We start from the raw sequence: 26,803 nt of genomic DNA on the forward strand, positions 1-26,803 counted from the left end.
TTTAAATGTGACAATGTGTCCTAAGATTTTATTTAAGCCTTTTCGGGGCCGGGGTGGTTTGGCCTCTGCATGTAGACCAAAACTGTTTGATATTATATATGGACCAAGCCTCTTGTAAAATATTAAAATGGCTGTGCAAGTTAAGTCTAGATGTATTTACATCACTGAGACTTATTCAAATCACAACTTTATCCGCAGTTGTATTTCAGTTTGCGCGGGTCCTAGATCTCAGGTCTGTTTCTTTGTTTTTGAAAATCTGCATTACACCACAACACATTCAAAACACCGCGGCGCGCATGTTGCACCATGCAGCAAAAACACTTACTGAAAGGAAGGAAAAATAATAAAAACAGAGGAGGAGAATTGCACCAGACGATCATTGAGCTCACTGTGATTGATGCCTGAAACTATTTCGGACTTACTTGAAAAAAAAAAAAAAAACTCTATAAACTCTGAGGTAAGAGCAGTTTGTTCTTTGGCTACACCATTTTGGGGACGTTGTACACTTTTGTAATCAACCACAAAATATAATAGCGCGGACGGCAAAACTGGGCGCACACATTTTAGTAAAGTGCGTTCACACTGAAACAGCAGCCGGTCAACCCCTAAACAAACCTTACAGCAAGACCAGGACCTGCAGTATGGGATGCTTGGACATCACCAACACTTTGCAGAGAGTTAAATTATTAAAGAAAAAATGTCTACAGACCATTACACACGGTTGTTTGGGTGTCAAAATGTGAAGTAGAGACAAGGTGTCTCTAAACAATTACAAGAACCTGACTAATTCTGCTGATCGTGTAGCAGTTGCTTGCTGCAACTCACTGGTAGCAGCAGTGAGTTTGGAGAGTGGTGGGTTGGGGTCTCAGACCAGTCCAGACAACGCTCTGCTGTCGTAAAATATTCGCGGGACAGTTGAATGAGAGCTGGTTAAGCCTCAAGGTCAAGGGCTTCTCTCTCCCTCACTCTCCGCCCCCCTTTCTCTCTTTCTCTCTCTCTCTCTCACACACACACACACACACACACACACACAGCACAACTTTACGTCTCCAAATCCATTTTAAGCAAAACATCATTTTACTGCATTATTTTAGTTTTCGTATAGTCTTGTGAATTTTTAACATATTTAATTATAAGTGTATATAACTGTATTTTGCGGGTGTTTGTGTTTTAATCATAAATCCATGTTGCATCGTGTTCTAACCGTTGTTGTCCTACAATAGCTTTTCAAAATAAATAAATGAAAACACCATCAGCCTTTATCATGACAAATATCCTAAATAGCAATGGAATGCAAGTCTAAATATAATAAAAAATAATGCAAACTGGAATTGGTTCACTTTATTAAACAATTTCTCGCGCTCCGTGGCGCAGCACCGATTGACCCAAGATGAGTCAAGTCATTTGTTTTGAGACATGGAAGCAGCAATAAATGCAACTTTCTCTCAAACATATGTCTCAGAGGAAATTCTTCATGAAGACTCTGTATGTTCAGCTGTGCTGTACATTTACTTAAAACTGCACTAGTTTTGAGGTGTGTTGCTATTTCACATTAAACAAGACGTCAAAAAAATCTTGTAGGCTACTTTTATTCTATTACATTTATGAGAAGGTTTTTTTTTCCTTTGTACTTTCAAGAACCATGTTGAATGTTGGACGTTTCTGAGTAATTCTACACTGTGTGTGTAAAATTGAAAATTGAGATCAATGCTTTAACGGGTGGGCTAAAGAATGCGAAGACACAAAGTTAATGTATGGGAAGGTTTGTTCACACGCGGGTCTATACAAGCCCGTGAATGACGACAGGAAATGGACAGCATTGTTGTGGTGATGTTACAGTCCGAGGCCTGAGCCAAATATGATTTCGCGCTCTCATAAACACTCTGAAACTGCATAGCGACTTTAAAGTCCTCTGCTGTTTGTCCTACTCGCAGTTATCAACTTTCACCCTTTGATGGCAACTATATGCGGATTTAGAAGAACACGCACATTGTGCACGAATCCAAAGCGGTTCCATCCTGATGAATTCAAAGATATAAGACCTAGTGGAGACTACATGAGGATTAAAAGAATTTATTAGGTTTTGCACTATACTTTGATTACTGGTTTACATGACTTATAAACAATATGAACAGCATAATAAAGCCTTTCCAGCTATTGGCTACTGGTCACGGACAGCACGGACAAACAGTAAAACACAGACAGTAGACAGACAGTTACATCAAAGCAGGCAGGAAGGTGCTGTATTAACAAGAGGCCCCTGAGAGGAAGGTTTGTCAGAGGGCTTTGGTTCTTCTTCTCGTGTATCTTTTTTGTCCTTTTCCGTCCTTTTTAAATTGGTTTTCCTTGTTTTGACGCACGGTTCCAGTCCGCCAGTAGTACCACGTCGAGTTTTTATTTTTTGTAATTTCTCTCAGCTTGTAATTCATGTATAACACGCACATACATAAAGTTCCTTGACTGTATCGTCCACACAGCAGGAATCTGCGTGCTACGGCGCGCTGCTCTTGACTTTGGCCACGAACTTCTTCTCCTTCACCCTCCTGTTCTGGAACCAGATGGTGATCTGCCGCTCCGACAGGTTGGTCACGGCTGAGATCTTCCTCCTCTTGTCCTTGGTGATGAATTTGTTGGCTGCGTACTCTTTCTCCAGTTCTTTGAGCTGGACCTTGGTGTAAGGTATCCGTTTCTTCCTGCCTCGGCGGAAAGGGGAGCCGTCATGCTGGTGCGCCACCACATCTGTTTGAAAGCGGACAAAGAGAAGAGGACAAACAAGGCGGTCTGAAGTCGAGGCTGCACACACCGGGACACATTCAAACACTCCTCGGATTCTATCATATGATAAGGTGAAGAAAAGCTGGGCTGCATTTAGAGTCGGCGCTAAATGACGAGGAGGATAGCCACTTTATGCTTGCATCTGATTGGACATCCGTTCTGCGACACAGCCAGGCAACATGGTGGATGTCTGCCGTGTGCAAGCGGCGCGGTCGTAAAGCTGACCTGCATTTGTGTCCTCAGTCGGGCATTAACATGCAAATGGACACCACTTATTGTACAAATCTTATTTTTTTCAATTTATTGCATGAACCTATTCCAGTTTCGCTGTATGATACATGTGAGTTATTTAGAACCACCAATTAAAAAGCTATTTGTACGGATCACTGGGCCGGTGCTTCTAATTAATCTTTAATTATTTTTTGTCAGTGTTATATCTCTGTGTAATAACACTGCCAGTAACTGATAATTGGTTTATTATCACAATAACCAGATGTGTCACTGGCTACATGGCCATGTAGGTATATGGCATCGCCTTTTCGAGCATGGAAGTGATGAGAATGCACGGTTCACCCCTAATGAGTCCGAGTGTGATATTCAGATGGCTCCGAACAATGTTTCTTGTTTTGCGCATCAGTTGCACAAACCTCCTTCGGAGCAGATGAGGTTGTTTAAGATGTGATTAAAATGCAGCCACAAGTCTGTGCTTAAAGCCCACAGCTGCAGAAACAACCCGTCAAATTAAGTTTTTAGCGTTTGCACAAATAAACGAAGACTGTATTTACAAATCGAAGCAATAATGTCATCGGATTGGTTAAAAGGTGAATTTAAAGTCAAAAGTTTGTATAATTATACACTTTTTAACTTAATACAATAAAACACATCATTGTATGCCTAAATGTCGGCTAACTGTAGCCTGTAATGTGTTGACATGCCTCGACTCTTCAAAAAAAAAAAAAAAAAAAGAATGAAAACCATTATTACCCGCCAAAGCGGACTTCCAGAGGTGTCCGGCCTGTCCCTGGTCCTTGGAACAGTACATCTGTCCCCCCCAGCCGTTGGTCAGCGCCCAGGGCTGGTAGGTGTCCATAGGGACCAAGGTGTCATGGCGCGGTTCACCCGTGCCCAGCGTCTGAACTACCGAGACGTCCAGATAGCTGGCCATGGATTGATATGGGCTCGGGTAGCCATGATAAAAGGCGAACTCTTTGGCCCGGTGGTTCGGGTATTCATCAGTGGTTACGGCCGTGTCCATGTACTGCGAGCTGAGCGCGGCTCCCGCCGCCTGTGTGCAAGACTTGAGAGAACCCCGCCCCATCCTGCACGGATAGTAGCTGTTACCAAAGTAACTGTATGGTAACGCGGTGGCGGTGGAGGAGCTCTGGTGCGGCACAGCGGCCGCCGGACATGGTCCTGCTGCGCACTGCTTTCCCGAAGACGCGCCGGTTTCACTGGAGCCTGAAGCAGATACGTCCACCGTGGAGTACCCGGCTGAAGAGTGTACCAGACCGGACGGGTGTCCGCCCAGAGCAGCGGCCGCCGCTGAGTGCGCCATTATGTTGCGGCACTGGCTCGCTGCAGTTGCCGCGGCAAAGTTTCCGCTGCCCACTAGCCCCTCCATGTTCTTGTTCAGGTCGTCCAGGTTGTTATCATACACAAACATCACCGTTTCCGCTGGCCAGCGAGGGTTTAAGACCAGGGAGGCTGTCATAGGCGCTCCTTTTCCCGGTCTGGTCTCGTTTCTTCTCAGACTTTGTCCGGTCCTGGGCGCTGAGCTGCTACATTGGCTGAATGAGGCGAAGCGATGCGCATTGGCCAGGGGCTCGCACGCTCACAGGTCAGGTAATTCACCTGTACCGTTACGCGCGCTGTCGTTGCACGCGTGCGCTACTCTGCTGCGCTGTTTAGTGTCGGAGCTCGCTCGGAGGCAAAGACTCCCGGTAACCGGCAGGACCTTCGGTTACATCCCAGCCGCAGCTTTGACGCAACAAGCTGCCAGGACCAGAAACGGAGGGAGGGCGCGAGTCCATTGGACGAGACCTGCCGATCACGTGACAGGACAAGAGAAAAAAAGGAGAAGACGAGGCTTGTCGGGGATTGTCAGTCAAAGAAAAATATTTTTATTAGGCCAGAGCTGTGGCACGAGAAGATTCGTTTCAGCTTCCTGAGTGTGCTGCTTTGCTTCTGCCAGCTGCATCGTGTCAGGATGCTGGTCTCTCGTGGCCACAAATACTGACGGAGTCTTTGTGACTAGAAAAAAGGCTATTTGAACAGACAAAGAGTAGCCTGTCACCAGTTTATATGATTTAGATTTGAATATTCTTATATTGAATATGCATATAAAATATAAAGTAAATGAACAAGTATACATAGAAAAATATATTTAACACAAAAACAAAATAATACAAGTTTTGTTGATTGCATTCTTTGGAAATTTATATATTTGAACGCCACTGTGAATCAGAGCGTTCCACTGAACTGTGGCTTCATTCAAAGATTTAGTCCTAAAAATAATAAAACTCATAACATTATTTGTAGTTCTCGAATACAGTCAGTTTTGTTATTGGTTTGGTTGGAAATTTCCTCAAACTAAACGTAGCGTAGACTATTTTACATAAGCTTTGAGGAAAATAGATTTGGTCCGCAGGCTTTAGGGGTTTCCAAGGCGCGTCAGAGTCACGTTGAGAGTTTGGCCTTTAGGTGAGAGGAGCAGTTTTTTTTTCCTCCATGAGAAAAGGTATTTATTAATCCCGCAATGAGCTTGAATACATTGATGGATGGAGTCTCACTATCAACATACAGTTAGGACTAATTAAAATGTGTAACATGTGTTTTCCAAGCTTCATAGGCAGGAAAATAACTGATAATAAAATAGCGTGTGCAGACAGGACGCAGTATTGTGATGGGTGTTAAAGTATTCACATGTTAAAGCCTGATTTCCCTCACTTCTCCTTTCAGCAGGCTTTGTCATTGTCCTCGAGCTTTCTCGCGTAGGCCTAAAAGACGCCATGTGTTTGCGCAGTACTGCAGTTGGATTATATATAAAGGAGACGGCCCCGGTTTTCTTTAGACAGTTTGTACATTTTAAACGTGCGGTCTCTGACAACCCTGATATCTCTGCATCTGAGCGCTGTTCACTGGCCGCAGACGTCTATGGGCTTTCATGTGGTGGAGGTGGAGGCAAAAGGGAGCTGTGAGGAACCGGACATGTCCACTGCCCAACATCAGGTGAAAATAAGTCCCCATACAAGTGATTGTTTGACCCTTGATAGTCACAAGAACACAGCACGCAAATTAAAATGTCCTAATGTAAAAGCAGCACAATGTGAAGCTTCCCCCCTTTAAAGTCCAAGGCCTACATATTTAGGATTAATTGAGTCGTTTGATAAAACTTATACTTTGTTTTGTATTTTTTTTTTTTTTTGGTCTGGAAATTAAGCACACGAGTAGTCTTCCATTATACTATGTACACGAAGCAAAAATTAAATGTAAAATTATAGATTAATTAAAAAGAAAGTCTCCAGCTCAGAAACAGGTGGAGAACAGTCCAAAAAGAAGACCGAAGAACGATAAGTGTATTTATTTACATATTTATTCTTTCCAAGGTCACATTTTCTGCTAGTTTCCGGTTAAATAAAAAATATTATAATATGTAGACAAAGAAATTCTTTGGACTTTGAAAGCAAAACGCATCAGGAGGAGCCGCAGAAAAAAGAAAAGAGAAAGGAAGTTTAGATCTTAAAATCAAGATTTGACAAAGCCAGTAAAGCAGTTCATATTTTACATTTACGCAGTCATTTGGCAGACGTTTTATTTGAATAAACACACACACACACACACACACACACACACAACCATAGCCCCACAGCCAAGGCAGTAACTTGAAATTTAGTATCTTGCCCAAAGACGACACAAGGACCGGAGGGACCAGGGATCGAACCGCCAACCCGCATCTGTAAACGTCTGGTTTCTGATGTGTGTGTGTGTGTGTGTGTGTGTGTGTGTGTGTGTGTGTGTGTGGTGCGTGCATAAGTCTATTTTATTCATCTTATTTTAAAATGACACCTCATCATTTCAATCACTTGTTGAGCCTTAAAGGCCAAACTCAAACCAAACTGGCTTAATGCGTTTCTATCCGAATTGTAAGTGTTCAAGCAGTGTGGGCGGTAACAGACAAACACGCAAACCACCCAGACAGCCAGTCTCCCTCCCATAGTTGGTCTGCGGGGGGGGGGGGGGGGGGGGGGGGCACTGGCCCCTGGAGGTCAAGGTCAAGTTTAACACGGGAAGAGAGAGAGAGAGAGAGGAGGGGGCGGGTGCGAGTGCAGACAGAAAGACAGACTGATGTAACGAGCTCAAGTTCAAGGCCACTGCACACCTTGAAGCTATGTATATGCATGTGTGTGTGTGTGTGTGTGTGTGCGCGCGCGCGCTGCCTTTCAGATGACATAGAAGACGCCGTGCTGTCTCAGTGATGGGTCCAATATAACCAGTATTACCGGTATGAAAACAAACATCCAGACTGGCCTTCACTCAATAAACCATTAACCAAACGAAGCTGGCCTCGAGATGAAGAGTTCTGTCTTTACAGGAATCTGAAGTCCTCGATCTCGGGAAATGTTATTTGTGTGTGTTTTACTTGACATTAACAAATTATCATCACAATTCTTATTGAAAGATGAGTGAGAGCTCTTGCCATTTAATAGCAAGTTCCCAATCTGTTCCAGTTTTGGTTTTTGACAGAAACGGTTCAAATAAATGACTGACGGTCCAGACATGGTTCAAGGTAGAGACGTTTATTAGTTATGAGTTTGTCATTATTCATTCATATTTCCTCTGAACACATCGTGACTACAAGGAAGAAAATGAGAGATGGTGAAGATTTTACAAAATGAAAAACCGTCATCAATTTATTAGATGAGTTCTCAGCGTTTACCTTTAGTGCACTTGTGAAGAGCGAAATATCAAATCATTTATCTGATCAGAATCTTTAGAGTTTTGAAAAGCACTATCATCCTAAAGCATAGAACATATTTAAAAACGGTAACACACATCTTCAAAAACGTTTTATTATATCAAAAAAATCATTTGCCATATTCTTGCTTTAGAACGGGGAAATAGGGAAATGGAGCGAGCTTGAGTAAACTGGATGTTGACTGTATTTGGTTTTTGAGATAGTGGCTCTAACTGTGAGAGATGACAGAGCGACAAATTCTGAAACTGTACATCATCGGCATAAAAGAATGGACGGGGAAGCTTTTAAGACAAACAGTTCCTACGGAAAAGTACAACAAATATTATTTAAAAATTACAACAACAAAAAAAAAGAAATTATAATATTACTAAAATTTCATGTTTGCTGTAGCACATGCGAGTGGAACAGGTTTGCATGGGCTGATGATTGACAGGTATGACCAAGAATCAAAAATGTCATGTGCAAAGCCGATTATTGTATTTATACTGTAATATTATAAGTATTTGGACATGCAAAATTCTAGATATCACGCTAATTAATAGCACTGAAATGAATAATCATATCCCAAAATGGAAACTTTTTTGTTTTTTTACAGCTCATTTGTGGACAATGTAGTTGTGTCTGCAGCATAATCGCAGGTCTGTAAACCATCATTCTGGCCCCTGCTTTTATTTTCAAAGGCCTGAGTCCCGCAGAAGTGTCTCACCACATTTTGTATAAAAATCTATACTGAAAAATAACGAAATAAAACAATTTCCTTTTGCTGTTTAATATATACGACTTTAGCAATTCAAGCAGCTTGCAAAATACACCTAATGTATTCACACACACACAAAAAAAAACAAGTCCCATTGGTGTCAAAGGAGGCTACTGTTACTTTGGCCACTTTGAAAAAGCTTTATGTTGAGACATGGAGAGATTTGTGCTGTAGCATTTTTGGTGGTTCCTCTTTTTTACACTTATTCAAGTACTGCACTTGTGTACAAATTTGAGGGATTTTTACTTCACTTGCAAAACTCCAATTACTTTCACTGCATCACATTTCTTTGACACTGCAGTATAATCACCGGACTGTATTTAGGCAATTGGAGGTGTATTTACGTCTCGGTGTGTAAAATGATTACAATAATAATAATTGGATTTGAAACTTCGTTGAAATCTATCTATCGGATCTTTGGTTATTAGCTGCGACCTTTAGTTATGAACAACGTCATTTATTTGTCATTACAACCAGCTCGTGAGTGTGAAATGAGCCATGCTGCACATAGAGTATTTTTACTTTTGCTAATTCAAATATTTTTTGAGCACATGAATGTATACTTTTATTTAAGTGCAAAGTATTTCTCCACTGTGGTACTGCTACTTTGACTGTGAAATCAGCATGTATTTTTCTTTATGTTGTTTTCATATATTGCAGCAGACAAAAATCAGTTAATCCATTAAAATATATTGAAAATGTTTAAGAGGAAAGATGTACACAAAGCAGCCAGAGTCCTGCCTTCTATTTTCTTTGAGGTCGGCTAATAAAACCAAATCTCCAGTCTTCAGGGTCAAATGACTGATATGATAGTACAAAGTGTTGACATCAAAATACTTCCTTCGCCTTCAGATTCTGGAACATGACCGAACCTGATCTTTACGGTTTCAACACAAGATATAAAAGAGAAGAGGCTCGGAGACTGTTTTATTTTTGTTTGAATTTTTAGATAAAACATCAGATGTTTTGTTGTTGTTTTTTCATACTGCAGTGGCCACTGAGTTTTGACAACTGTGCCCATCGATCCACTCAAGAAAAAGGCTGAAAGCAAGTTTTACAAGTTAAAAGAGGTCTTCGAGTCAAAGTATTTTTTCCTCCAAGGATAAATAAAAATTACTTTTATATTTTTTATTACTCACAATATAAAATTTAAAATGCACAGGACTGCAAAAAATGTATAAGAAGGGACCAAAATAGAATAATCTACTGTATTTGAAGGTTTTCCATGTGTGTGGCCTCACTTCATTGTTCTCCACAGTCCTGAAACACAAAAATGTAAAAGGTGTAGATCAGGTACACAGGGTTTTCAGTTAATGATACATTTGTCGTATGTACTTTCTGTGTTCTGTATTTGACCTCGAGTTTCTGAGCTGTGATTGAGAGGGTAGAAATGTCACCATGTACTTTACACCTGTGGGTTGGTCCTTTGCCACTGTGCAGCATGGTTGTCACTCTGTCACCCTGCTCCTTGAAGGTCATTACATTGCCCTCAGTCGTATGTGATGCCTGTGTGAATCAGATCATAAAACTAAAGAAATTGAGGCTTGGTGCAGATGGTGGGCTATTTGTTTCCCACTCTGATCTCCTCAGTGCTCTCCAAGGGCAGTGGTGACAAAGACAAATGATTTTGTGGGTTTATAAGCCCAAGTCTCCTGCTGCCACCCTGCATTCGTCCTTTTGCTATGTTACATTTTTTAATCTATTAAGGACTGGAACTCTTGCTCTTTATTGATCAAAATAATCCAGGGAGAAACCTGATTGTGGCAGCTGTGCGGGGGGAACCAATCGGCTGACAGTTCACTGTGCAATCTTGTATTTTGTAATGACAACATGTAACTTTAAATCTTGATTTTAAAATGTGTTTTTTAATCAATATATAATTGGTTGTAGACATGAAAATGTGAAAACGTGACAATGTTTGTCATGGCAAAATTAAACCTGCTTCAGTTCTGCCCCTTTTGAAACTCTTTTCCACCGTGTATATTTTGGACTTTTGCCATCATGTGCGATTCAGATTTTAAATTGTTCACATGGACATAGGTACGCGGGAACAAAAACAAGTATGCAGATGATGCAATCCAGATTCCAGTCAGAGAAAACGACTAGACTGCTATGAAGTCAAACATGGATGTGATGTAAAGAAAGAAAGAAAGAAAGAAAGAAATGCAGGTTTCATACATCAAAAATCAGCTGTGCAAATGTTTTAGTAGAAAATAAAACACATCCAACATGTTAGCTCACCCTGAGGAAAACACATGTTATCCCTTTAATCCATGCACTTTTTCTTTTTGAGTAGAAATGACCACGTGGCAAGAACACTGAAAAGGGGGAATATATATAAACTGTCCATATATAAACTGTATATATATGATGGGAGACTCTTCATGAACCCATTCACAGTACAGTGGTGTGTATTCTACAACTTGGACAACAAATTCACAATTAAATGTAGATCTACAAACTGAAGTCTCAGGACTGCATCACATCAACTTAACGTGGGAAGAGAATTCTTTTCCGGTTTGGTATTAGTGACAAATCCTAACATCAAGATTTCTTTTCCATCTTACTTTCTCCTATCTTATCTCAGGTTAGGAACTCTTAAATACTCCACCTAACATCTGTTATCAGCTTTTACCTGGTATCTGTTACCTAGCAAATGATGCTACTGTCTCCATCTCATCTCAAGCTATTTTGTAACCGGTTAGATATTCTCATTGTAACATACAACAGCAGGCACCAGGTGTTGATAGAAAAGGTTACAGCAGCAATATTTCCCTGGCACTAGCTATGTCAGCCCCTTTCAAAGTGAAGCATATTTGCCAGTTGCACAGCTGGGACAGCCCCTTGTTGTCGGGTCGGCCGTAGTTGTTGAGTTAGAAGCAGAGCTGCGGCATCTACTAATGAGCATTTTGTCATCAAACCACAACCCATTGTTAGAGTCTGCCATGATCCTCTGAGTGAATAAAGTTCTACTCCGCTGACATTTTGTTGGTTGTTTAAAAGCAATAAAAAAAACAGTCATAGGCTATTGATTAAACAAGCGAATACAGTGTGGAGGGAAATGTGAAAGTTAGAGCAGCTTAACATTAAGGATTTAAGATTTATCACAGTTCTAAGGTTTTCCTATACGTGTTAGAAACATTCATTTGTAATGGTTTCTGTTTCCTAACCCGAGTTGCTGTGGTCGCTGTTTGTCACACAGTTTGCATAAAATGTCATTAGTACCATCATCACATTACCACCATGAGATTTTTTTTTTTTTCTTAATGGAGCAGAAGCTAAGTTCCCAAACATTTTAAATTGACACACAGTAAAAACAGAATACGTGGTCCCTGATTTTACCTCATAAATTGTCTCTTCTGTCAGTACAGCAGATAAATGATTTGTGGAAACGTCTTGTTCCTGTTGGTGATTTTCATACCAACTGCTATTTATTGCTCAATGATTATAATAATATATGAACAGCATAAAGCAGCTGACTGATCCGCATTACATATATGATAAAACATGCCAGATGACATATTGTAACAGAATAATAAGAACAGATTTTACTTAAATTATTGCAATAACATAGACATGAACATCATCCCACTTACTACAGACAGATTATGGTTCTCAATTATTTTGAAAGTATCCATATTGTGTGAATACATTTTTTGGGGATTCACATTATGTAATTAAATAGTTCTGAACAAACATTATTTGTCAGTATAATCAGTATATTAAGGATATGTGTGAATTTTACTTCCTTTGCTTTTTGTAACGCATAACAGTGTGATACCTGTCTTTGAAGTGAAATCAACTGTGATTATTTTTTAACTAGAGCTTAAATTATACATGAATAATAAATAATGCAGAGAACTATTTGCATAAACTAACATACAGCGTGTAGAACCGTACACACCATGCAACAGCTTCATTGTGTCCTGTGTCCTTGAACCTGACCTTGTTCAGCATTTAACAAATGGAGAGTCACTGTGTGCGTGTGTGTGTGTGTGTGTGTGTAGGTGTGTGTGTGTGTGTGTGTGTATGTGTGTGTGTGTGTGTGTGAAAGAGACTATCTGCACCCTTCACTAGTTCACTGCAGTTTCCAGTAGCTCACCTGATGTGCTTCAAACATTAAAACCTTGTTTATAACTTTAGGAGAAAATCTAGCAATTTCTGCTGGATCTCGATAAAAGCATTTTCATTGGCATTTATTTTTAATTATTACCTTACTGATAAAACAAATACCAAATCAGCTGATGTCCTCTGTGCTTACTGTATGAAGTTTGGGTTTTTGCTAAACTTCTCCTCAATATTTAGATTTTAAATACAGATACAGGTTATGTTAACATCACTACTCCTTTGACTTTCATTCTCATTGTTACTGTGGATTTGTTTTAGGAGAGATTCTCTAACGGGAACATGATTACAGTTGCCCTAGTGGTCAGAAATTACAGGTAGATTATGTCCAATATAGAAAATCTGTTTTTTGTATAAGTACAATTTAAAATGTAAATGTTCTAAATGACCTTTATAAAATGACCTTTATACACTTTTTTAAAAAAAAGTGTATGTACAGTAGCAGGGAAGAAAATAAATGGCAGAGGAATAAAAATGTAACATACTGTATAATTATAACATTTATAAAAATTTCTAATAGCTCCACAACTATGTAATTATATTTTAGATTATGCATAGAGAAGCATATCATAATGTAGCTTGTTCTTTTAAGTCATATACATTGTGTAGTTTGTTTTTTTTTAATTATTTGTAATATTGTTAATAATAATAATCACAGAAGGTCTTTAACTTTGTCCATTTAGAAGAATTGAAGCTCATTATTAAGTTAATCCTGAAGAAACCTAGATTCCCGTGAATAAATACCCGATCATTCATGAAGATGCAAAGCCTGGCATTGACTTTTTGTCAAACTTTTCTGGAGAAGCTGTTTCATTTTTCTAATATTTTAGTTTTGCAGAATAAATACAAGTTGCCTATTTTAGTCTAAATTATCTTTTGTCTTATTGTATTTTTTCTTTTGATCACAGATGGGAAATATTTTGACAAAGTGCATGAAACCTGTTCCTCATGTTCCCCCTTTTGCTATCAAAAAATCTAGTGAGCTTTCACCAACTGTGTTTAGCAAAAGTCCTGCTCCTATCGGCTAATCACAGTCCAGTATTGAGAAGCCAGGGACTTGTCATGATGGCTGGTGTCTCTGTGTGGTATTCTGTTCCCTCATTGGCCAATAGGAGGGAGCCTTGTACCTTAGTGTGTAGCTCAGGTGATCACACATGGCTCACATAAAGAGATCTGAGAAATCTGAAATGTATGTGAACGTGTATATGATAATAATCACTATCTTATGGTTTCTGAGACGTAAAACAAATGTCAGGTTTGGATTTCAGCCTCTGAAAATAAAACATTATGTATAGAAAATGAAATACTCTGTCTTAATAATGTTATTTAATAAAGTAAGAGGAGGAATTTTCCTGAAACAATATCACTTTTATAGGTAGATGGTTCTGAATGGGGTCAATGTAAACACCAGAATCAGCTTTATTGGCAATGTTTGTTGAAATATTCTATAAATGATTTCATTTCCAGTAGCTCTCGCTGTTCTAATCAAAATTAAGAATATATAGACACACATCCAAAAGAAGGATAGAAAAGCTGGTCCAATTTTATTGTGGAGGGGAAAATAAATCCCCACAATATTTAAATAAGCTTAAAATGCCCCATCTCCCCAACGTTTTAACATACAGAAAAAAGAAATGTGCTCTTCTATGACAGCCAACGGCTCACCTCCTTCTGTATTAGACAAATGTCTATATATATAACAAATGTAATAATAATCATAACTAAAATAGCCAAATAACCATTAATTTTCATTACTGTCAGTTGTATTATTATAATGTACTGTAGTACTGTGGTGTGTCCAAGTGGTGTTGTCGTACCCCAGCAGAAGCTTTTGCAAGACCATAGAAAACTAACTATTTTTAAATCTTTGGCCCAAGTGCAGTACAGGTCCAATTAATATCTAGTACTTAGTTATTTCACACACTATGGTGAAAATCAGCTGAATCCGTGTAGCACTCTATTGTAGCTTGTTAAGCTCAGACCTCCAGTTTTAGAGGTAACACATCCAGCAACTCCTGCCAAAACTGGACCGTGAGAAAATAGTACAGGGAAAAAAAAGGAGAGTTGTTGGAGGTGGCTCCAGCTGATGTATGCAGAGTAATTTTATGCTGTAGGTGCACAAACATCTTTGGGCAAAGATCCAATCCGTTGTTGGGCTTCAAGAAATGTGTTTTAGAATGGAAAGACCTGTCATCTGCTCTCCAACGTCTTCTCAGTAAAATATTTGACTACTTAGCTTCTAAAGGCTCCTTTACGTTCACCTGCTATGTCTGTCTGCTGGGTGGTGCTGAGCAGCTACTAAAACAGATTGGGTCGAACTAGAAAATAACCCAGCGAGCAAGAAATTACAAGCTACAGCAGTGATGCCACCAATATAATTATTACCAACATCTTGTAAAATCCTGCTACGTGATAGTTGCACATTTTTATGAATTAATGAGTTGTGCTGTTGCTCAGAGCAGCAGCTGCTTTGACTGATTCTAAACAGAAAACCCAGCAAACAGTAAATCACATCTGGGCAGCACTATAATCTGCAGCAGAGTCAGCTGAAATGAAGGAGAAGCGAAAAGCTGCACATCTTAACAGATGGAGGCAACAAGAAGCCACTATGTGTGTCCATTTCAGTCTCACGATAACGCTCTTCAAGTTAGCTTGGGACAGGTCAGCGGTATCTTGTATTGATATTTAGTCAGTCAGTCAGACTTGATTGATGTAATTAGCATCAGAGCCCTTCTCTTGTCATCAGTTGATACTGGAGGGGGTCAGTGACAATAGACTAAGAGTCATGTGAGTAAAACATTTTCTTAATCAGGATAGAAAATAAATCTTTCCTTTAGTTTTTTGTCTTCTATTCAAAATGAAAAATAAAAGCATCAAGGGCCATCACCTAGCTGTGCTGTACTGTAAATGACCCCTGTGAGAATCTACCAAATTGATAACAGACAGTTCTCACAATTGCCGCTTATTCTATTTGTCTGTGCTGGTAAGAACTAAATACTCTTAATTCAATGGTTTGACATCAGTCAAATTGGCTGAAGAATCAAAATTATGACCTGGGCCCATAAAAGAAAAGCAGAGAACACGAAACTAAACTTAAGCAACTATTACTTAGGAAAACATGAATGAAACTGAACAGACCAAACTGACAACACAAAGAAAAAACTGACCAACTGAACACAAAAGGGACCTTATATAGGGTCACGTGCATTTACATGTACATGTAACTGGGGCACTCAGAGAAATCCTTTTTCTCTGGTTACTGAGGAACAGTGTTTACATGCACTTAAGAAACTCAATTACCAGAAATCCATGTACACATACTGCAGCACCGTGACCTGATTTCTCCTCCACCTCAGATTTTAACTGTTTATTGACAGAAACACGGCTTTTTCACTCTTCTTTCTCTGAGTGTCTGTGTGTGTGTCACAGCACAGTGTAAAAATAAGATAATTCTTTATCGTCATTGCACATTTCTGTACAACAAAATTCTCTTCGAAGCAATTCTTTCACAGAAGCCTGTGTAATTCCTTTAAGCATAATAGATTAGAAAGTGGATAAAGGAAGAGTAAGGTGGCATCACCCCATTAATGATCTCTCCTATTATTCAGCCTTCCACTCAGCTGTGTGCCGCCGTCTGCAGCCTTTTGTTCCACATATGCACAGTTGAAGAAATCCATTTAAAAACCTGGTTACACGTATACACGGCAAAGAAATCACCGTTCTTGGAGAGAAATCTACATGGGGAAATCCGGTTTCTCTGATCCCCGATCCGTATTTTGGAAACCAACTTTCCCATTAACAGGAAAGCCGACTGTAACGTGGTTACTTCAGTCCCTGTAAACACACTCAGTATCTGATCCGACTATATTAACACACAGAGGTAACTCAAAGATTAACACTTGGTTGGTATTGGCACAGTCTGATTTCTCGTACTTAGCAGCTCTATATCAGTGGGCCCATGTTTTCCTCAGGCTTTGAAAGATGACCCTCTTGCTGCAGCACTAGTAAAGCTAAAATTAAACTCCTGCTTTCTGCATATAGAGACATTTGCATTAGTCACATGAAAGAAACACGTGTTGAAAGTAAATGTGCATTTTGTCAAACAGAAATAAAAATACTGCCAAAGACACTAAATAAGTTATGATTATGTTGTATCAAAGAAAGATTATCTAGGGGTCATGGTGTGTGAGGCGGGGTCTCCAGTCTAGCAGTGACTTAAAACTCAAATGTAATGTCGAATCATTTTAATGTAAAATGAAAATGCAAAAGCAAATGTGTCCACAGTTTATTTAAGCACCGCTGACTCACACTTAAAAGCAGTTTTACATTTTTAAGTTGGCACAACTTAAAATATTTGCAGCATATTTTATATTTTGTTCATCTCATTAACACCATTACAGTTTTAAGTAATAACCCACTTTAAGTAACATCAAATTACAGCAGGGTTGTCCAAAAACAAATTTCAAAATTAATTTGAAGCCATCACCAGCAACTACATTGCTTCTCTATCTGGAAACCTCATGAGAAAAAACTACAGGAAGTTAGTGCACCAAGCCAAAGAAAGAGTCTGGAACACAACCTTCCTGTAAAAACATGGACTTGTTCCATTAAGCAAAGAAAATACATTTTGTTAGTTCCCCTAGGATGCAGGGGGATTACTTCATTGGATTAAATCTCAAAGTGTCTGTTGGACAGCATTCGGTTAAATGAAGGATAACAGTTGTTTAGGAAAAGCAGGAAAAGCATGTTGGTACAAAACTGAGATGATCAAAAACAGCTTCAACAGCAAAAACCTGCAGAGGATCTAACTTACTCATAAGGGATCAGTGCAAGTATGGTTGGTAAAGAGTATGGTGATAAATCAGATTTAATAACCATGTGTTTTACAGATACAACTGTGTACTTTGATCATTTGATCAAAACTGCCACTCCTTTGGGATAACAGGGTTTGGCACAATGCAACAGCAACCAATGGAAATCATTACATCTTTAAAAAGTCTTGGTACTGAAGCTGAAATCAAAGGCCACAAGAAAACTCATTGGTATGCAGGGTCACAAATGAAGCTGTTTATTCGTCTGAGAGAAATATGTGCTCAATAGGTGTTTGCATGGGAAGTTATTCTTTCTTCTGCAAAAATATGTTTTTCATAATGCCCACATAACTTGCAGAGCACAGTGGGAGTGATGTGCTTCTCCGAGACACATGTGCAACAAAGCACTTGCCACTGTAGTCATTTAATTACAGACCATCTTAACTTTATTGATTATGGGCGAGCGCATAGCTGCTGAAACAAGAAAATCGGATCTGGATGAAATCTGGATGATCAAAGTCTATGAGAAACACAATGTTGTCCTCAGCTGTCCCACGCAGTGCAAATGTCCTCCTACCATTTAAACATGGTTTCCAATTCGAACAATGATTCAGTCTCAATGGATTTTAAACAGAACTGTTTACCTTGTGTTTTATATTAACAAAGATTCAAAAAATTCATAATTATAAGATAAATGCCAGGACTGTACTTACAAGGAAAATAACCACAATTTAGATGTGTCTCACAAGCAATGTAAGTACCAGGGCCGAGTATAACTCTTTCTCAGACAAAAATACAGGCCATCCAGCAAAATGTTGGTTCAACATTAGCCACAACGCTAAAGATGTTGATGTAAAACTCATACTACATTTATGTGTAAGTGTACATGGACGTGTCAAACAGAGGTCATCACGTGGTTACTATAACAAAGTATGTGTTTTCACTGTTTGTAGTGTTTTGTGTCTATGTAAATGATCTTGCAACTAAACTTTAGGAGTCCTGGTGGCTCAGTGGGTAGAGCATCAGGTTGGGATGCAGAAGGCCACAGGGTTGAATCCCAACCCACCAAGTGTGGTCCCACCCACCCTTCAAAGGCTACCTTTATAAGAGGGTTGTGGCAGGAAGGACATGCGGCCTAGAAAAACTCATGTGGAGAACCGTGAAGGGACAAGCCAAAAGCCATCGGTCTTTGATCTTGTAACTTCACTTTTCCCTAAAGTTTTTTTAATCTGACGCTTTCCTGTGTTCTCTTAATGTACCCTTACCCTGAAGTTGTTTTCCCTAACTCTAACACAGTTTTTTTGAGTGTGTATATATATAAAGTCGATCCCATATTGTTAAAGGGTGGTACAACTTTACGTAAACAGTCTGCAATTATATAGCGCTTTTCTACCTATTGGCACTCAAAGCGCTTTACACTGCTTCTTATTCACCCATTCAAACTCACAATCACACGCCGAATTGGGAGTTGCTATGCAGCCTGCCAACACTCATCGGTAGCAACTAGCCATGGGAAATTCTCTTACTACAGATTGAATTTGTAGGTCATGCTGCTCATTATAAATGCAGGACACTGCGGCACAAATGTAAGTAAGGGTCACAGTGGTCGACCGACACATAGCACATCCGACTTTCATACTTGATACCATAGTTTGGGAATTGCAATCGTGTTAGTCACTTTAGGAATGGCAATCCCTGTCTGTCTGTCTGTCTTTCTAATATCTAATAGCTTGGTAAGTCTGTCCTCCTCTTTTATCCAGACTGAAATACTGTATCTCTCCAACTCTACATGTGTTCTTGTATCCCTAAGCATACTTTGTAATCACTGCGTTGATTCTTTAAATTCTAACACCATCATCAGGTCAACATGTCAACCTATGCTTTACTTTTAACACCTTGTCTGATTTTAGCATCGGCATTGCTGACAGGATGGATCAATCAGCTTAACAAGGCAGGACAAAGACATACTGAATTGTGTATCCTCAACAAAAAATGGAAATGACCTTGGGTTTTACAAAACCACACTGACCACTGAAGTAAAGTATCTCAAGGCTTAAGGACATCATAAATGTTTTCGATCAGTCTTCGTGTCAGAATGAAAAGCCCTGCAAGCCCAGAACATTGACGAAATGTTAAATCCGACTGCTGGCAGACAATAAATTTATGATGTATTAACATGACATGAACAGCTTTATGCTTTAGGCATTGGGAAGAAAATATATATGATGGTTACCCCTCATCTCTGAGTAGTGCATGTGCCAACGAGGCTTCAAAACATTGCTGCCATTGAGCGTGCGAGTAACTTATGAATTACTAATATAGCCCATCACCACAATAAACATCACTGAAACCTGTAGAATTTTAAATGAAGATATTAGCATATGTGTCTGAAACCCTGCTAGGTTATTTTCATTTGGAACAGATTCCGTGTGGGTGGACTTGGGGACGATGCACATTTTCTGTAAGTTCTCAAAACATTATACCAACACGTGCAGCCTAGATATTGTACATATGTTTAACACATGTCGAAACAAGAAGTAATGCAACATCTGTGATGTTCTTCAAATATGGATATGGTGAAGAAGTGTGTGAAGGTTTGATCATTCAAAGGGAACAGGACACTTCATTCCTCTGAATGACAGCACCACAACCTTCATTCCCATGACCTTAACTTGAGGTCGGAGCATTTCTGTAACTACCAATATTAAACATGCAGGCTGTTTCACATTGTTCCTGTGTTCACATTGAGCAGGCAAACAAGATTCACCAAAAGGACAGAAAACAAGCTACTGGAGTTTAGACATTGGGGCTTTCAGAGGAACTCTCCCTGCGCACGATGCTGATTCATATAGAAAGCTCAAATATTTAGCAGACTAAAAAAAGAAGCAGAGACCAAATGTACCAGGAAGGTGATCCACTAAACTGTGCAGGCATTAACAGATCCGAGAAACAGGTTCAGTCCACAAATAGTCAGGCAAACAGGATATAGAGGAAGTCCATCAGGTACTTATAGGTTTTTATATTGAATGAGTAGAGTGGAAACAGATGTACAGTTAAGAGGAGTTGGAAGAACTGGGGGGACGGCTGCTGTGGAGATGTACGGCAGGTAGGGAGGGGCACATGAACAGGTGAATAAGAGAAGGTAAGAACAGCAAGGGTGCCCGGTGGTGATTGCAGGGATGTTGTTGAATTAATATGTCACATTCTTTCTGACTTATTTTGTAACTTTAGATTCAAGATTCAAAGTAGAACTTGTTCCAATGTGTCAATAAAAACCAAGATGGAAATAAAGAGGAGTAATCTGGTTTACAATAAAAAGGAGTGGTATTCAGTGTCGTGAACAGTTATGATAGAATGGCATAGTTAATTATTAGGATGATGGTCAAAAGTTGGATGTGAGAATGTTACAACCCAAATCATGTTCATGACATAGTGCAGTAATGATAAACGAACAGTGAATACTTATCAATGATAAGAGACATGATTCATTTAATAGCAATAGGATGTCTGGGAGAATTTTAAGGAGTTTTCTGCAAGTGTGAGATTGTCCTGATCGACTCAGCAATACATCAGGGGGTTTGAACATCAGTGGGGTTGAAGAGGAACAACTTTTGAGCAAAATGTTCTAATACCAACACCCTCTAGTTGCCCTAGAAAACAGGGCAGTAGATTAACAAAGCCCTTGATAGTCAGATTGAATTAAGTAAACAGCAGCACATTGGACTATGAGAGTTTGTTTCATATTTAAAGCCAACATCCAGCATTGGTTTGATCATGATCACTCGCTAACCTTATCAAACAGGTCCCCCAACCTTTACATTCACAGAGTTACTCCCTACCCTCTGATGTGACCTATAGAACAGTTTGCTGAAAAAGCGCCCCCACTTCATAAGACAGGCATATGTTGTAAATGTACCCTTTGGCATCAAAATGGTGCAGTTTTGTAAGTACGAAACATCAGCGTTAGGTTTAGGAACAAAATAAAGAAGCCATGCTTTGCCTTTAAAAGTTATTCCATATGCATCACCTGACTGGCTGGTTTTGAACATACTATGTATGTAAATACTATGTGATGAATTTTACAACAGCTGCTAGATTCATTTTTGTGTGCTGGTACAGCTGTCTTATTTCAAACATATCCACTAACCTTAGGGGATATGGTCATTTTCTATGAATATGATTAATTAATCATATTGTTAACAATCTCCATACAGACACTAAAACAAACAATGAATATGTTTTCAGAGGTAATGTCTGTCAGTCTGCAACCTGGTTTAGCTTATTAGTCACTGGTGAAATGTTCATTTCAAAATGCTTACTTTAAAAATGAATATGAATGAATATCCTTCTAAAGGCTTGGAATCAGCTTAACTTTGTACAGAGGTCTGAAGTAAGCAAGAGTCAACTGCACATAGGCAACTTTTCTTTTTCAGCATGAGCATTTTTTTAACAATTTTGACTTTCGACAATTTTAAAAATTTCTTGACTTTTGGTATAGTGTATGGAATAAAGTAAACATCATTTTGTCAATATGGTTTCTTGAGTTAAATTTGATGGGTAAAAAATACCTGACACATTCAAGAATGTACTAAATGTTATGCATCTTTTTTTTTTTAATTTGAATTATTTTTTAATAACTAATTGCTTGAGCATCATTACCTGGAGCTTCTGCAAATATGCAACATTGCCAGACCGTTTTTCACATCGATGCTTCCTAACTAATTTTATTGGAATTGCGAAAGTGACAAACAACAGAGGTGATGTTTAAAAAGTCTGTTCTGGAGCTCGTGGTAATAAAATGGTTATGGTGAATGCACATAACTGCAACTTTCCTCGTTCGAGTCTCACTGGGGACCTTTGCCGCATGTCGTGCTGTCTCTCACTCTCTGTCCTGTATGTTACTTGTCTTTTTCTTTACTAGTAAATATCAAATAACAGTTAAATTACATAACAAAAAACCTCGACTACTGCAAATAATATGTTACGTTAAAGTTCGCACATATATTATTCAGAATTTTTTGTACCTGTAATTGGAATTGACAGTACTTTTCAAACTTTTCTTTGTAAAATAGGACAAATGAATGTGTAATCTGTATATTTTTATGCACAGTCAAATAATGTAAAGAAAGTAAATGCAGCCATGAAGCTACAAATCAATAAAAAAATGTTTCTTAGTAATTCTTTACAGCAGTGACTTTGATTGTGATGCCCTTATAGCATCTGAGTGTATTTTATAATGATAAATTTCCTCTGTGTAGCAGTGACTCCACCCTACCTGGCGTCTGTCTGGCTCTGTCCTCTGTCTGTCCTCTTTATCATCACCTGGCCGCTGGATTAACAATCAGCACAGATTATAGCCATAATAAGCTCCAAAACACAGGTTCAAGGGTCAGCTTCTACCCTGGAAGCAAGGCTGTACACTTACAGGATAGAGTTTGGATTGATACTAATACTATCACGCTGTGCAAAGCTTTATTAACGAGCCGTGTCTGTCTGATTATTATTCAAAACCCACTCACATTAAGATTTGTTCAAATTCCAATGGTAAAACAATAATTGTTTTATTACAAGTAACTTGTAAAAAATCTTAAACACATAAAATAATCGTCCCATAATTGTAAAAAATAAAACGCCAAAATAAATTACACGAATATAGAAATCCTTTTCATAGCATCAGTCTGGATCAAAACACACTAAAATTAAAACTTTTTTAAATTTTAAAAAATGTAAATGTAAGACATGAAAATGGATGATTAAAAAATGCATGTTGGCTGTAATTAAAAAAGCTGTAATCAATGTTTTTTTTAATTATTAATAATAATTCCTCTTCACCGCGCTCCACGTCAGTCAATTTGGTGCCATTAGGCCTGTAATGATTTACTTCCAAACCTGCAAACATCAAACGGCGGGGGACAATGAGTGTCTAGCTGGTGTCTCTGCCTGCGCGTCCTTAATTCTCCATAACAAAAGTACAAAGGCCGAGACTGAGACCAAAGGCTTTACACCTAAACACCTTTAACACCTCACCGGGCCGCGGCGCCGCGTCGGCCCGACGCGCCCACCACGGTGCGTCTGCAGACCCAGTGATAAGGGCAGAGAAGAGGAGAGGAGCACCGGCGAACACAGACATAAGAGGAGGAGGAGAAGGGGGGAAGGTGCTGGGACAAAAATACCTCATCTTCTCCCAGACAGACCTGGATAAAGTGTGTGTGTGTGTGTGAAAGAGAGAGAGAAGCAGAGTGTCAAGGAGATAAGTTTTTGTGAGACTGCAGCATCTTCGCCGGCCCATCGGAGCGGAGCAGCCTGCAGAGCAGAGGAGGGCTCTTTAACAGCAAGGACTACCAACATACACAAGGAGGATATTTTTTTATTTTCCATTTTTTACACTTGTAACACAGAAACAGCCTCATGTGTAAGTAAATGGAATAGTTGTTTTGGAGCTAAACTCGTTCATCATTCCTAACTTTATGTTTGAAAAGAGCTATCAAGCAGTGAGTAAGGCGAAAAAAAATCGATTTTGAATTGGCTGACATTTCTTTGTTGTCCCACACTCTTTAATTGCCTTAAATCTTTTTTTTTTCCTGATTATATTATTAATTGTCACAGCAACTTTGGAAATATGTCCATATAATGCAGGATTACATAGCCTATGGTTTGCAATGAACTCTTCCACAAACAATACTGATACTGCTGTGAGGAGCTGTGTGGTCACAAACCACATCAGTTGTTTCTGACCATATTCTACAGCTGATGTCTGAGTTGAAACATGCCAGAAGCTTAAAATCAAGGTCAATTGATCATAATTGCGACCCTAAAGTGAATCTAGTGGCGTGTGGCTCTTATATTAACTTTCTGACCAAAGACTTAAGTAAATTGTCTCAGTCTTTTTTCTTAAATGGACACTTTAACAAAGGCAGAACCACTAACATGCCTTGTTGGAAAGTGTCCTGAGAAGTTCGTGTTTCTGTTTCAGTGGCGGAGGGCAGACAGACGCCGGTGGCGGCCGCCCCCAGTGTTCACGGCCCCGGTGAAGAGGAGCAACAGGAGCCGTGCCCGCGCAGCGCCCTGCTCGACCAAAGCCGGCGGCACCGGACGGCGTTTACGCGCGAGCAGCTGTCCCGACTGGAGCAGGAGTACGGCAAGGAGAGCTACGTGTCCAGACCCCGGCGGTGCGAACTGGCCACGGTTCTCAACTTACCAGAGACGACGATAAAGGTACAGTCCGTGGTTTCCCAGTGTGATCAGCACAACACTGAGCAGCTTTGAACCGTGGAAAGGTTGGACAGTACATGATCCATTTTCTGCCTTAAACAGCAGGATATGTTAATCGGTTTGTGAAACAGATTCAACTGTGTTGTTTTCACTCTAGGTTTACAAACGCACACGTTGTGTGGTATTTCATCATATTACTTTGTCTTGTGTTTTTTCGATTTAAACTTTCTGGCGTAAGGGTTTGATCCTTTCTGAAGCTTGTGACGAAATAAAAGCTCAAACAATCTCCACTCAGGCTTCACATTCTGGCTTGCTTTGCCACTTTCAACTGGCTCACAAGTTCTTTATCAGGTCAAGAATTAAACCAGATGTTCCAGAACTGTTTTTGCAGCAGACATTTTGAGTTGACACAGTAAAGTTGTTACCTACTAACTTTAATGGAAGGTCTGTCCCAGTGTCCCTGTAAACCCTGTCAGGAAAACCTTTTCTAAGCAGAACTTTGAGAGTCAGCAAGGAAAAAGTAAATGAATGCACATTATCATTTAATATACTTGTACTACTGCAGAAAAAAAAAGTTCAATAAGCATATTCATAAAAACAATTGAGAAACCTCAAATGGTAACAAATTCAAAACAGTGGCTCCCAAACCAATTTTCTTCAGTCGCAATGCACCTACTGTATCTTTCTATTCACATCCAAAGTCCACTGCAACAATGGGGCAGCTGTAGCCCAGTGAGGGGAACAGTCCTCCACGGACCTCAGTAGTTTGACTCCCGGTCCCTCCGGGCTACAAGTCAAAGTCTCCAACTCTAAGTTGCTGCGGGTGAGTCGGTGTGTGTGTGTATGTGTGTGAACGGGTGAATATGAAGCGAGGTTGTTAGGCGCTCTGGATAAAAGCACTACAGAAGCAGAGAGCATTTAAAGAGTGACAAATTCAAAGCTTTCACGTCTTTTGTTAGACAGTGTTTGCCATTGTACAAAATGTGTGTAGTCGTAGCAGTAGTGTGCAATGAAACGCTGGTGTGATTGTGTAAATTGTGCCTGTACACCATAAGAAATCTAGCAACATAAGACCGACCTAACTCTACTTACAGCGCACACATTTTTGCACTTTTTCATGTCCATGTGCTTTCTGCATGAATGCTAACGCTGTTCTGGTGGCAGTTTAAATATCACTGGTTTAGAGAAAAAGGGACAAGGTGGGAGAGAAAGCTTTTCAAAGAAACCAGAAATTTCTTTACAAGAGTGGATTGTCTTTAGTAAAGAGATGAAAGTGACAGGGAATAAGGTTTTAAAACAAAAGGGAGGGTGTGTGTGTGTGTGTGTGTGTGTACAAAATAGAATAAAGCAAATAAGTGTATTTTTCACAGCATTCAGTGTGTGATACCATTTGTGCACAACATTATTACACACTGGAACTTTAACACACTGTAGCAGAAAAAAATAAAATTGTACTTTAATTCAAACTAAATCAACATAAATTACTTTCCCCTGGTCTCTATCCTTATACCAACTATTTTGGCTTCCATCTTCGTATAAGCAATAGTGCCTTTGCTCAGTGATATACTTCAATCAGCATGGTAGATTGAGTAGTGACAGGTTTAGCGGACCTATCATTTGACGCAGAGGCTCACTGGCCCAGTGCAGAAGCTTTAATATGCAGTAAACACCCACCTCTCTGGCAACTACAGGAGGATCTTTTATGAAGGAGCAGGAATGTGAGGCAAGGTCTTGTAAATGCTGCCACCTGACGTTTTAGAACAACAGCCTTCTGTGAGATTCTGTAAGCTGGTAAAATAGTTGAGGAGTGAACAGTCACGCACACAGACAACTTGCCGGTTTTTGTGTTATAAAGTTTAAAAAACGTTGGTGCTGCAGCAAAAAAAGAGACATTAAGTTGAGAAAATGACATGAAACATGTAATCTGGTAGTCATTTTGTGGTCATGGTTGCAACAAAACTACATGGATCCATGACATTTTGGGCTGACAAGTGCAATGCCCCAAACAAAGTGGTTAGATTGCCATGAAATGTGATGCAGACATTCATGTTCGCCACGCAGTGAATCTTCAATATAGATCCTCTGACTTCTATTTTAATTCCAGTAGCTTATTGACATGTGGTGACATATTGTAAGGATTATGATTAA

General features: G+C 39.5%; 2 protein-coding genes across 2 annotated transcripts in view; one reads left to right on the forward strand and one right to left on the reverse strand.

The window, feature by feature from the left end:
- Positions 1–2,063: 2,063 nt before the first annotated feature.
- hoxb13a (homeobox B13a) lies at positions 2,064–4,750 on the reverse strand. Its single transcript, XM_067478492.1, has 2 exons — positions 3,760–4,750; positions 2,064–2,739 (listed from the first exon to the last, which is right to left on the reverse strand). Exons 1-2 carry the CDS (start codon positions 4,484–4,486, stop codon positions 2,492–2,494), a joined length of 975 nt encoding a protein of 324 aa, XP_067334593.1. The 5' UTR covers positions 4,487–4,750; the 3' UTR covers positions 2,064–2,491.
- eve1 (even-skipped-like1) overlaps positions 4,580–26,803 on the forward strand; it is a 28,615-nt gene continuing 6,391 nt past the window's right edge. The window contains exons 1-3 of the mRNA XM_067477700.1: positions 4,580–4,617; positions 4,684–4,874; positions 24,417–24,658. Coding sequence (XP_067333801.1) covers positions 4,580–4,617; positions 4,684–4,874; positions 24,417–24,658 — 471 coding nt within the window. The remainder of the gene's footprint in view (positions 4,618–4,683; positions 4,875–24,416; positions 24,659–26,803) is intronic.

The sequence above is a fragment of the Channa argus genome, chromosome 15 (assembly GCF_033026475.1).
Source record: "Channa argus isolate prfri chromosome 15, Channa argus male v1.0, whole genome shotgun sequence".
Taxonomy (NCBI): Eukaryota; Metazoa; Chordata; class Actinopteri; order Anabantiformes; family Channidae; genus Channa; species Channa argus.